This window comes from Prionailurus viverrinus, chromosome F2, assembly GCF_022837055.1.
Source record: "Prionailurus viverrinus isolate Anna chromosome F2, UM_Priviv_1.0, whole genome shotgun sequence".
In the NCBI taxonomy this organism is placed as follows: Eukaryota; Metazoa; Chordata; class Mammalia; order Carnivora; family Felidae; genus Prionailurus; species Prionailurus viverrinus.
The window spans coordinates 46,219,044-46,232,534 of NC_062578.1; the positions used below are offsets into that span (position 1 = coordinate 46,219,044).

General features: G+C 40.8%; 1 protein-coding gene across 1 annotated transcript in view; it reads right to left on the reverse strand.

Annotated features, from left to right (window-relative positions):
• Positions 1–13,491, reverse strand: part of LOC125156553 (cytochrome c oxidase subunit 6C) — a 64,552-nt gene that overhangs the window by 9,806 nt on the left and 41,255 nt on the right. Inside the window, exons 2-4 of the mRNA XM_047842703.1 lie at positions 9,380–9,563; positions 8,231–8,357; positions 184–312 (exon numbers count right to left, since the gene is read on the reverse strand). Coding sequence (XP_047698659.1) covers positions 199–312; positions 8,231–8,357; positions 9,380–9,563 — 425 coding nt within the window. The 3' untranslated portion in view covers positions 184–198. The remainder of the gene's footprint in view (positions 1–183; positions 313–8,230; positions 8,358–9,379; positions 9,564–13,491) is intronic.

A 13,491-nucleotide genomic window follows, 5' to 3' on the forward strand; every position in this document is an offset into this window, starting at 1 on the left:
GAGACAGTAAGTAGAGTGGTGGTTGCCAGGGAATGGGGGGAATGGAGAGTAGTTCAATGGGTAATTGTGCAAGATGAAGAGTTCTGGAGATTGGTTGTACAATAATGTGAAGGTACTTAACAATCTGTATTTTACCACAATTTTTAAAAAATTTTAAACAGTAACTTCAAACAGCTATATTACCTTTACATTCCAAAATCACTTTGCACTCTGAAAGATACCAGCCTTCTTCATCTCCTCAAAATCTTTCATGGAATCATAATTTCTGTAGAAATCTGCATACGCCTTCTTTCTTGGTTCGGCCACAGCAAACTAAAAAGTAACATATCCCATTAGGGCTTATTTTTTAAATCATTAGAAACAATATCCAAAGACAACACAAATCATAATGTTTGTGTTCGTTCACCTTTAACTTGAACTCTGTATTTCCTAAGACAAAGGTTAGAAGCACTGACACAGATGGAAAGGAAGAACCTCATGGAAACTACTCAGCAAGAGGGGCCTTCCTTGCTTGGGGACAGATTACTCCTTTTGTTGGGTGTGAGTGTGTACACTGGTAAGAGCCAAATGAAGATACCCAGAAAGCTAAAAGGTTTTAGGGAGAAGACAGCTGCCTTCCCTCCAGCAAAACCCAAATATCCCCACAGCTGACACATGCTAAAATATTCTGGTTCAATTTAAATTACATTAATTTCAAAGGAGTCAGATCAATTCAGTACCCACCTGCCTCTAAAAGGCACAAGAAGCTTTCTATCTGGTAAGAACAGTTCCAGGTAATTTACACTTCAACATCATTTAAGCCCTTAGAATAGATATTGAACTGTTTTTCAGATGAGGTATTGGAACTCAGAATTTAAGTAACCTGATTAAAGTCTAGGAAGAAGCACTAGTTGGTAGATGGGCCAGCCAGGATTCAAACCCGGGTCTTTCATTTGGCAAAGGTTTTATTTTCCACAAAACACTACCTAGTGGATTTCAATGCATGGGTTATATAATACAAAATCAAATCCCATCCTGCATTAAAAAAAAACAGTAAAAATTCGTCAAGTGCCAAACTACATCCATTAAGGTATTGCAGACACACACAGAATCATGACACTTGGTATGAATATGGTAAGAGCCCTTTACTTGACAAGTTTGACTGCCTCACCTCCTATATAAATTCCCAACTACTTTCTTCCAGGGAGACCAAGAGGCAGGAGCCCCAATGCAACCCTCTGAATGCCAGCCCATTACCCAGAAGATAACTGAGCATTTCTTGTTAGAACAAGAAAAATATTTTTCCTTTTAAAAACATGGTATGCTAGGGGCGCATGGGTGGCTCAGGTGGTTGAGCGTCCAACTTTGGCTCAGGTCGTGATGGCATGGCTGGTGAGTTCAAGTCCCGCATCAGGCTCTGTGCTGACACCTCAGAGCCTGGAGCCTCCTTCAGATTCTGTGTCTCCCTCTCTCTCTACCCCTCCCCTGCTCGCACTCTGTCTTTCTCTCTCAAAAATAAACATTAAAAAAAAAAATTTTTTTAATGTATAAATAAAAATAAAACCATTGTACACTAAGGCAGACAAAAATAAAGTAAAAGGCTCAGTGAACCCAAAAAATAACAGCAAATGGGTGTTACAGCTCTACCTAAATTGTTTTGTTTTGTTATACTTGAACTAGACTCTTTTTAGGTCAAAAATCTGGTAGTCAAAAAAAAACTATTAATTTAGATCCACTACACCATGAGTTACTTGAAAGCCATAAAATCTATATCTGAGGCCTTACACAAAACAAGCTAATACCTGAAAATTTAGAACAAGCCTAATTTATATAACAGCAATTGCTCTACCTACAGGGGAAAATCCCTTCAGGATAAGTCTTGTCTCAAAATCTAACCCATATTCATGAATTTTGGCTTAGCAGATTAACTTAACCAAAAATGATTTACTGGTGGGCAACTTCATGTAAAAAGCATAAAAGCTGATTAAAATTGTGAGTATAAGTCAAACTAAGAATGAAGGCCAAATCAACAAAGCAATCTACACTAACTGGACAGGGGTAATGAAGGAAGCGAGCATCCACCAAGAGAATCAAGTTTACACCTGCCTTAATTCTTTAATAAGAATTTGGATTCCTCAGTGCTTTGGGAACTTTCCATCCAATCAAACACTAACTGTACACAAACATTGACTAATCTACCAAGCAAACTTTAAAACTTTTCATTCAGAATAGATGGACCATGGGTCTGCCATGGTCCCAGCTCTTAATTTAGTAGAAGAGACACAACCTAAAGCACGTACTATTTAAAATACAATGTGCCCAGGGGCACCTGGGTGGCTCAGTCGGTTGAGCGTCTGACTTCGGCTCAGGTCATGATCTGGCGGTCTGTGAGTTCAAGCCCCACGTCAGGCTCTGTGCTGACAGCTCGGAGCCTGGAGATTGCCTCAGATTCTGTGTATCCCTCTCTCTCTGCCCCTCCCCTGCTCATGCTACGTCTCTCTCTCTCTCTCTCTCTCTGTCAAAAATAAATAAACATTAAAAAAAAAAATTAAAAAAAATACAATGTGCCCAATACTGTAAAAAACAGTCTGGTACCAAGTGACTGAGAACCTAGCAAAGCACAACCAATGCATCTGGAGGAATAGGCTGCAATTCCATAAAGGAACATTTGAGAATCTTGAGGATAAACTCGAATTTGCCACGCGGTGAGATGAAGACATTACTGTTATATACAAACTCATGGGAGAAAGCAGAATTGGGTAACAGCAACTACTTACAAAGGGCTGGAGAACAGGGTGTAGTAGGACTGCTGGAAAGAGGATGAAAAGGCAGAAAGGACTAATCAGAAAGTATCTTAAAATCAAAACTAAGTTTCAGCAAATCATCCTTGATCCATTAGTAAGCAATGAAACCAATTTAGAAGATTGCAGCCAGTAGTTAATATATTTACTACAGAGCAAAAATTTGAAAGCCACTGCATACTGGGCATTCAGGAACCCAATGACACAACAGATCTATTCTGGGTTTTTTTTTTTTCTTTAAGTTTATTTACTTATTTTGAGAGACAGCAAGCAATGCAAGCAGTTGAGGGTGAGAGAGAGAGGGAGAGAATTCCAAGCATTAACAGTGTGGAGCCCGACATGGGGCTCAAACTGTGAGATCATGACCTGAGCCGAAACCAAGCATCAGACACTTAATCAACTGAGCCACCCATGCACCCCAAACAGATCTATTCTAGAAGCCAAGGTTCAAAGCGGCAAGAATCCACACAAGTTACAAAGGCCTCAAGTTTGATAGTAACAATTAGGACACTGAGAGTGAAGAAATGAGTCCCCCAAATTTCTCTCCTTACCCCCACTTCATTTACTCATCCATCCATCCTTTTCCCACATTTATTTCATGCCCACTATATGCCAGGTAGAAAAGATCTCATGGAGCAAAGAGTTTATTTACTTTTTTGTGCTTGTCTCTCCAAAGGGGCCCAAAGCAAAGACCTCTTAGTGCTTTTTCTCAAGCTGTTCTCCCTCCCCTTAGCACTTCAAATTCACCCTTTCAAGGCACAAATTCTACCTTCTCTTTCAAAGAGCTATGATCTACAGTGTGACCCACAATATCCTCCTCTCCCACTGAAACAAAGACATCAATCAACTATCAGAGTACAGATCCCGAGTACATGGAGGACAGGGTCCTTTCTCTCCCACCTTTATTCTTCCAAACTGTATATAAGCTGCTCTAGAACAGCTCTGGGAAATGAAATGTTCTTTCATTGTTACTGTCTTGCAAGAATACCTAATTTTTTCACCTCCCCCAACTTGACTCTAACTTCTTTAAAGACACATATTTAGAGGTATATACACTTAGTATACTCCGAAGCACCTGGAACTCTATACCATCTACCACTGTACTGAATTTTAGATACTACATCTTATTCAACAGATACTTTTAAGCATCTATTTGTGGGTCAGCCAACTGACAATGGGGTGCCACTGTAAACAAAAAAAGCACCCTGCTCTAATGAGGCTCACAATATACTAAAAAATACTAGAACTAAACACTAAAATTATTAAGTACAAAGCGTTGCAAAGCTTTAATTCTCTCATGGGCCACTATGACACATGGTTATAAACACATGTAATACCATAAACATTTTTATAGAAAAAAGTTGTAAATGTAATGTGGAGACTTAGAGAAATAGAAAACATATAGAGTATGTTGGGGAAAAGGTGGCATAGGAAACACCAGGAATCTCTCCCAACCTATACAACTGCACTAGCACAATGTGTCTAGTGTAACTTTCCTGAAACTTTGGATCTCTTGAAGGCATACATCAGGCAGGTGGCCACTGTTGTTGCCCCCCCCCCCACCCCCGCAAGACTCTTTTTCACCCGAGCAATTTCCAGGGAACCTGAAGGGATAGAGCACCTTTCCCCCCGCCCCTTCATTTTTCTCTTTTTCAGAGCCAGACATTAAAGACTAGGACATTCAAAGCCTTCTACATATACAATTCTCAGAGAAATTGCAGAATGGATTAAAAATGACCCAACTAGGAGTGCATGGGTGGCTCAGTCAGTTAAGCATCCACCTTCAGCTCAGGCCATGATCTCACAAACCATGGGTTCAAACCCCACGTTGGGCTCTGTGCTGACAAGTCAGAGCCTAAAGCCTGCTTCATATTCTGTGTCTCCCTCTCTCTCTGCCCCTCCCCTGCTCCTGCTGTCTCTCAAAAATGAATAAACATAAAAAAAAAAAATGACCCAACTATATATGCTATCTACAACAGACTCATTTCAGATCCAAAGACACAAATAGATTGAAAGGGAAAGGGTGAAAAAAGATGCCCTATGTCAACAGTAACCAAAGAGAGTGGCTATACTAATATCAGACAAGGTAGACTTCAAATCAAAAAAATTACAAGAGACAAAGGACTTTATTTATTCATAAAAGTTTCAATAAGGCAAGAACTTATAACAATTAGAAACATTTACTCACCCAGTAACACTAGCAAAACATATAAAGCAAAAACTGACAGAAATGAAGAGAAAAATATTTCTCCAATAACAGTTAAGACTTTAATAGCCCAATCTCAATAATAGATAAAACCAGACCTAAGTAAGGAAACAGAGGACTTAACTCATGAAACCAACCCGATCTAACACCTATACAAAGAATACTCCACCCAACAACAGACAACACATTCTTCTCAATTTCACATGGGATATTTTCCAGGATGGACTAAACAGGCCACAAATTAAGTGTCAACAGATTTAAAAAGATAGATATACAAAGTATGTTCTCTGATCACAATGGGATGAAATTAAAATCAGTAACAGAAGGAAAACTGGAAAATTCACAAAACTATAAAGTTTAAGCAACAAACATTTAAACAACCAATGGATCAAAGAAGAAATCAGGAATGAAATTAGAAAATATTTAGAGACAAATGAAAATGAAAGCACAACACACCAAAACTTATGGGATACAATGAAAGCAGAGCTAAGGGGGGAAAATTTTTAGCTATAAACACACATATTAAAAAACAAGAGAGATCTCAAACCAACAACCTAACATTGTAACTTACGGAACTAGGAAAAAGAACAAAATAAACCAAAAGCTAGAAGGAAGGAAATAATAAAGATTAGAGCAGAGATCAACAAAACAGAGACTAGGAAAACAAAAAAGAAAAATCAACGAGGCCAAAAAACTGGTTCTTCAAAACCATAAATAAAATTGACAATCCTTTAGCAAGATGGGCAAAGAAAAAAAGAGGGAAGATTCAAATTACTAACATCAGAAATGAATACTACAGATTCTACAGAAATAAAAAGGATAATAAGAGAATAGTATGAATGACTGTATACCAACAGACTGGATAACCTATATGAAACGGATAAATTCCTATAAACACAAAACCTACCAAGACTAAATTACAAAGAAAGAAAAAAATCTGAATAGAACTATAACTATTAAGGATATTGAATCAATAATCAAAAATCTCCCAACAAAGAAAAGCCTGGACCTGATGACTTCACTGGTCAATTCTACAAAAAAAAAAAAACCTAAAGAATACCAGTCCTTCTGAAATCTTTCCAAGCAACTGAAGTAGAGGAACACTAACTCACTTTATGAGACCAGCATTATACTGATACCAAAGCCAGACAAAACACAGAAAACTACGGGCCAATGTCCTCCACGAACACTGATGCAAAAATCCTTGACACAATACTAGCAAATTGAATTCAGCAGCATATTAAAAAGACTGTACGCCATTACCAAGTGAGGTGTATTCCTGGAATGCATGGATGGTTCAACATACAAAATCAATGTAATACACATTAAAAGAATAAAAGAGACGGGGCGCCTGGGTGGCGCAGTCGGTTAAGCGTCCGACTTCAGCCAGGTCACAATCTCGCCGTCCGTGAGTTCGAGCCCCGCATCAGGCTCTGGGCTGATGGCTCAGAGCCTGGAGCCTGTTTCCGATTCTGTGTCTCCCTCTCTCTCTGACCCTCCCCCATTCATGCTCTGTCTCTCTCTGTCCCAAAAATAAATAAACGTTGAAAAAAAAATTAAAAAAAAAAAAAAAAAAAAAGAATAAAAGAGAAAAAAACTACAATAATCTCAATGCAGACAACACATTTGACAAAGTCAATACCCTTTCATGATGAAAAAAAGAACACCCCATCTAGGAACAGAATGAAATTACCTCCACATAACCCATAAGATGTCCACTGTTGTACTTCTATTCAACACAGTACTCTAAGTTCCAGGCAGAACAATTAGGCAAGAAAGAGAAATAAAAGGCATCCAAATGACAAAGGAAGAAGCATAATCATCTGTCTACAGATGATTTATGTAGAAAACCCTAAAAATTCCACACAGAAAAAAAACTCGTTAGATAGCAGCAAAGCTAGCAGGATGTAAAATGTAAGATGGTGCCACAGAAAACAGCATGGTTGTTGCTTAAAAAATTACACACAGAATTACCAAATGATCTATCAATTCCACTTCTGGATATATACTGAAAAAAATTAAAAGAGGGTCTCGAAGAGATACCTGTAACCCATGTTCATAGACGCATTATTCACAGTAGCTAAAACATGGAAGCAACCCAAGTGTCCATCAAAGGTGAATGAATAAGCAAACTGTGGTACCAACATACCATAGAATGTTATTCGGCCTTAAAAAGAAAGGAAATTCTGACACATGCTATGACAAGGATGAAACTTGAGGATATTATGCTAAGTGAAATAAGCCAGTTACAAAAAGACAAAATAACACAGGATTCCATTTACATGAGGTACCTAGAGCAGTCAAATTAAGACACAGAAAGCAGAACTGTTCCGTGGGCTGGGAGTGGGGAAGGGATGGGTTTACTGTCAAATGGGTATAGTTTCAGTTTTACAAGATCAAACAGTTATGGAGGTGAATGGTAGCAATGGTCATACAACATTATAAATGTATTTAATACCACTGAATTGTACACATAAAAATGGCCACATTTTGTGTATTCTACCACAATACAAAAAAATTATTTAGAAAAACCCAAAGGGCATAATGTTAAAATTCACCGGAGACGGAGCGTTAAAATGCAGTTCTATGGCAACAAATCCATTAAGGTTACTTACCAAACAGAACTACTGCCTTCCTGACATCCCTCTGCTTTAATAAAATTATATCCTTGTGTTATGGACTGAACTGTGTCTTCCAAAACTCATGCGTTGGAATCTTAAACCTCTAATACCTCAGAATGTAACCAGATTTAGAGATGGGTCTTTAAAGAGGTAAATTAAAATGAGGTTGGTGAGTCCCAATCCAATATGACTAGCATCCTTGCAAGAGGAAATTCAAACAAAAACACAGTAGCACAGAGAACCATGTGAAGACAAAGGGAGAAACCCACCTACAAGCCAAGGAGAGAGGCTTCAAAAGAAATCCACCTTGCGGTCACACTGATCTTGGATCTCCAACCCCCAGAACACTAAATAAATTTGTTTAAGCCACCCAATTTGTTGTACTTTGTCTGGCAGCCCTTAAAAACTAATACTGCTTCCTTTAAAGTTGAAGAACAAGCTATCTAGAGAATATGAGGTATTTTCCTGCCGCACTGAGGTAAGGGGAGGAAAGGGGAAGGGAGCACATTAAAGAGGGAGTTTCTTTAAAAGCCTCAGAACTACTTATGAAAATAAAATACATTTTCAAATTTAAAACACATTTTCTGGACCATAGGCACAAAGTAGATATCAAACATACAAACCTTATAGAAAGCTGCAACCCCCAGGGAAACAGCGAACGCTCCGACAATATGAAATCGCAGGCGCTTGGCCAGAAGGCCTCGCATCTGAGGTTTCGCCAAAGCACCGGAAGTCATGGTAGTTATTCTCCTTCAAAGATAAAATAATAATAAAAACAACTCTGAGAACATAAAAAGATATCTAAGGGATCCTTACAATAACGCACTTTAATACCCAGAGGGGCACAGGCATGATCCCTCCCACAAAGCCTAAGGGGTTTAAAAGCTTAGTCTGCTTCATGGTCGCACGCTGAACGACGACCCTAAACAAACCAGATCATTGCGGCCCAACAACAGAAAGCAGGGAGTATAAACTACAAACAAAATTATCTCGACCCCAGGAAAGATAAGCAGTGGCTCTAGACTGACAAGTGCAAACGCATTTAGAGCGTTTACTCTCGTGCGACCTATCAGCTCATAATTCCCACTTCTTTGACGAGAAAACTGGGGCACACGAAGGAGACTTTTCCAAGGTCACGCGGTGAAAGATTTAAACTCGGGCAGGAGCCCAGCCGTGACCTCCAGGACCCACCCAGTGACCGCGGCGCGGCCCCACAGACCTTCCGCCAAGGCGGACGGGGCGCTGGGAGGCTGCCGGACGCCCACCTTCCACCCCCCTCCCCGTTCCACCAGGCACGGCAACCCTTTTCCAGCTTCCCGAGAGTGGAATCACCAACGTTACCACGCAGCAAGCACCGACCTCGCGCCGACGCAGCTGGCTGTTTCCCCTACGTAGCCCCTTAGCCTCAAGACCGCCTGAGGAAGAAACCGCCCCTCCCTTTGCACAGGTGAAAACGCTGGGGCTAAATGAAGTGACCTAACCAAGGTCACACTAACTGGAGGAAAAACACAGCAGAGACCAGGTCCGGGCCGGCCGCCTTAGAAGCCCAGCTGCCTCCTCCAGACCCCTGCAGCCCAGTCGGCCCCCGGGGGCGCTGGCGGTCAGCCCGCGCGACCCTCCAGAGGCCGCGGCGGGGGCGTGCAGGGGTCGAGCCAGCGAGAAGTTAGAAGCTCCTGACCGCAGAGATGCAAGCGCAACTCAACTCCAGGGCAGAGCGAGAGCAGGCAACGGGATGCGGCAGTTATGAGAGCTCAGACGACAACAACACTCACCTCAACACCAACCTTAAACCCAACGTCCTTCCTAACTGATACAGAAATGGACGGCGGTCCAGCTGAGCGCAGGCGCAGAAGCAGCGGAGTGGACCCAGCGACGGTAGCCGGAAGAGTTCAAAAGACCTCCAGCGCTCCTCTACCCGCTCACGGCTGAAGTTCAAGGGTGTGGTTCGTTTCTTCCCTGTGGGACGTTAGACTAAAGACCTGACATTCTGAGTTGGTTTTCTTAGTAAATTGGAGATTTTATTCTTACTCATATACATAGTTGGTATGAATTTATTAGAGAATACAAAGATAGTTAATATGTGAATATTTTAAAATGTACCTTACAAATACAGAACAAATCATTCTGGGCCCATGGAGTGCGCGAACCGTGTGCACAAACTGCCATTTACATTACAACTACACTCAGGTGAATAATCCTTTGGTTTGGGTAAAGGGTGAATAAGATAGCCAAGTTCTAGGACCTCAGAGCCCTGCTGATGAGACAGACATAAACAGATTTACATTAATCCCAAGTGGAGGGCACTTCCACAGAGACATGACCCAATGAAACAATTACCCTCCTGACAGAGCTGATACAAGGAATATTTGTGTGGAGTTTTTAGTAAAAGACATGTATCTTTTTAATGTTTATTTATTTTTCAGAGAGAGAGAGACCCAATGGGGGAGGAGCAAAGAGGGGGCAGAGGATCCGAAGTGGGCTCTGTGCTGAGAGTAGAGAGCCTGATGGAGGGTTTGAATTCAGGAACTGGGAGATCATGTCCTGAGCTGAAGTCGGCTACATAATTGATTGAGCCACCCAGGCACCCCAAGAGACAAATATCTTAAAGGAAGACAACTGGAAGTTTATGGAAAGTGATGTGTAGGGGTAATGTGCTTGTGCCTTAGGGGTGTCAAGCTTGGTTTTTATTAAAATAACCTTGATTTACAGTGTTCTTTAAGTCAACTCAGCAAGCACTCTGGAAGATACACTAGGATACAAAATATACATGATATAGATTAAACATATATTGATTGAGCATTTACTATATACCAGGCTCTGCTATATAGTAGGACAAATCTTCAAGGAGGTACATTCTTGTCAGGGAGTCTTTGTTCTCAACAGACACTCTATAGAGAGACCTTTCAGCCATATAGAAAAGATGCTAATTGAGGGCCAAAGTGGGTTTGTACCTCAGTAACACTCTTTTCAGACCTCTTGTCAACCATCTACCCCACTAAAAATCTTTACAAGGGTTTTCCCAGGCTGTAACCTGTTCCTATTTTCTTTCCATCCGCACTCCCACAACTGGCCCAGAGAGAAAACAGTAAATTTCAGAATTTACAGGGATTGCTGTGTATTGAATACTCAGGGAAGGCTTCAGGGAAGTCATGGAAGAAATGGAAATGGAGCTGAAACTCAGTCTAATGGAGAAGCCTAGATAAGTGGAGAAATCTAAGAGACAAAATTGGTCAGAAGACTATGGCAAAGACAGACACACTCAGGGAACAGAGCTTAGCCTGGATGGAGTGTTTATTGGTGGTTTAGGAACACTGGATGGGTAGAGAAGCACATAGTCAATCACAATAATCCAAGGTGACACATGAATAGAACCTGAATTATAGGGGTGAATAGAAAAGATGGCATATGTGGGTTCTGTTCTGGATCCTAACCTGTATTTGAGTCCCAGCTCATGACCTCCTGGCTGGGAAATTTCTTAATCTTTCTAAGTCTGCTTTCTCCTCTCTAAAATGACATCCGTTTTTCTTTAATGATATATTTAACCCAGTATATTAGTATTAGTATTATTTTAACACGTAGTCAATATAAAAATTATTCATGAGATTTTTACATTCTTTTCTCATACTAAGTCTTTTGAAATATTGTTTGTATTTTTCAAGTATAGTACATCTCAATTCAGACTAGCCACATTTCAGTTTCTCATAGCCACATGTATTATTGGACAGCATAGTTAAAACACTTTAGTCATAAGAGAATGCTCAAGATCTATTGCTAAATAAAAAGGCAGACTGCAAAACTATGCTGTGTGATCTAATTGTGTAACACACACATAAAAATATACATATGTATGGATATGTAGAAAATAGTATTGAAAAGAGTCCACAACAGAAACTTGTATTGGGGATAATTTTTTATATTTTGTCTACTTTTATGTATTCTCTGTTTGATCATGCCTTTCTTTTATAGTTAGAAAAAGAATGTGATTTTCTAAAGGAGAGATATATTTGTTTATTATCACTGTAACAAACTAAGAAAAACTTACCTTAAAACAACACAAATTTGTTACCTTACAGTTCTGTAGTTCATTAGTCTGAAACAAGTCTCACTGGACTAAAATCAGTGCACCAGCAGGGTTGTATTCCTTCTGGACACTTTAGAGCAGACTCTGATTCCTTGCTTTCTCCACCTTCCAGGGGCTGCCTACATTCCTTGGCTCATGGTCCCCTTCCTCTATTTTCAAAGCCAGCTATGTTGCATGTCTCTGATCCTGATTTCTTTTTTTTTTTTTTTTTTTGGACAGAGAGAGACAGAGCACGAACGGGGGAGGGGCAGAGAGAGAGGGAGACACAGAATCCGAAACAGGCTCCAGGCTCTGAGCCATCAGCCCAGAGCCCGACGCGGGGCTCAAACCCACGGACCGCGAGATCGTGACCTGGCTGAAGTCGGACGCTTAACCGACTGCGCCACCCAGGCACCCCTCTGATCCTGATTTCGATGTCACATCTCCCATTCTGTTCTTTTCTGCCTCCCTCTTCCATAATCTCCCTTGTGATTACATTGGGTCTACTTGGATAATCAAGGATAATCCTCCTATTTTAATGTCAGCTGATTAGCGACCTCAATTTTATCCGCAACTCCATTCCCCTTTGCTTCATAACATAACATGATCCAGGGATTAGGCCATAGAACCCAACTTGGAAGGGTCATTATTCTGCCTACCACAAAAGGCATAGTCATGATTGCACTATCTAAAAAATATCTCTATTCTCCTCTCAGGGATATGGTAGGACTATACTTCCCTGATGCCTTTAAAGTTAGGCTATGACTTGCTTTGGCCAATGCAATAGAAGTGGAAGTGACATGCATCAATTCTGGGTAGAAGCTTTACAACACAACGTGTGTCTGCCATGTTCTCTTTGCCCTGACTTTGTTGTAAGGGAAGTATTGATTGAAATGGCACTTATGTCAGCTGGATCTGAGAAAAATTAAGATAAGCAGAACCTTCCTACTATTTTTCACTGGCCAGACTCTGTGAGTGAGAAATAAATGGTATGGTAGTGTGTTATTCCACTGAGATTCAGGGGTTGTTTGGTCCTATAGACAAACTTAGCTTGTCCTGACTGGTATAAGAGGTTAAGAAATGTGTCTGTTTTAGTTAGGGGTGTGTGTGTGTGTGTGTGTGTGTGTGTAAATGCTGAGACAGGTTAAGTGATAGAGACCATGAGAGTGTGAAGAGGAAATGGGGACATTAAGGGGGTGGGGGGGACACTGGAAATAAGCTACGTTGATCACCATACTTTCTCCTAAGTTAGAACAAAATGGCTTATCCATGTTAGGGGCATCTTTGGGCCCACCTTTGACCTCTAGAGAAGCCCTAAATTTTGTAATAGAACCCGTCTGCTGCTCAAGAGCCCTTCAGCTGCTAGCCCAAGGGAACCCTGGATGTTTGGGGCCCTCAGGAGGGGTTTTCCCTGAGGCATCACCTCCTCAAGGCTTCTTAGGCTGGTAAAGTACTATATTCTAGGGGACTCTGGACTCCCTGAAGTTTGTATGTGGATCAGGGACATGTTTTCATGCCATCCCAAGACTGAGCTACTGCCTCACTGTATCTGTAAGCCATATGAAGCATCCAGTAGTTTGCAAAACATGTTCACTTTTGTGTTTCCATTTTGTCCTCTCAATAATCCCATGAGATGAAAGGGATTTTTGTTTTTTATTTTTATATTTTAAATTAAATGTTTATTTCTTTTGAAAGAGAGAGTGTGCATGCACATGCATAGGAGGGGCAGAGAGAGAATCCCAAGCAGGCTCCATACTGTCAATAAAGAGCCCAATGTGGGGCTCGATCCCATGAACTACAAGATCATGACCTGAGCCAAGATCA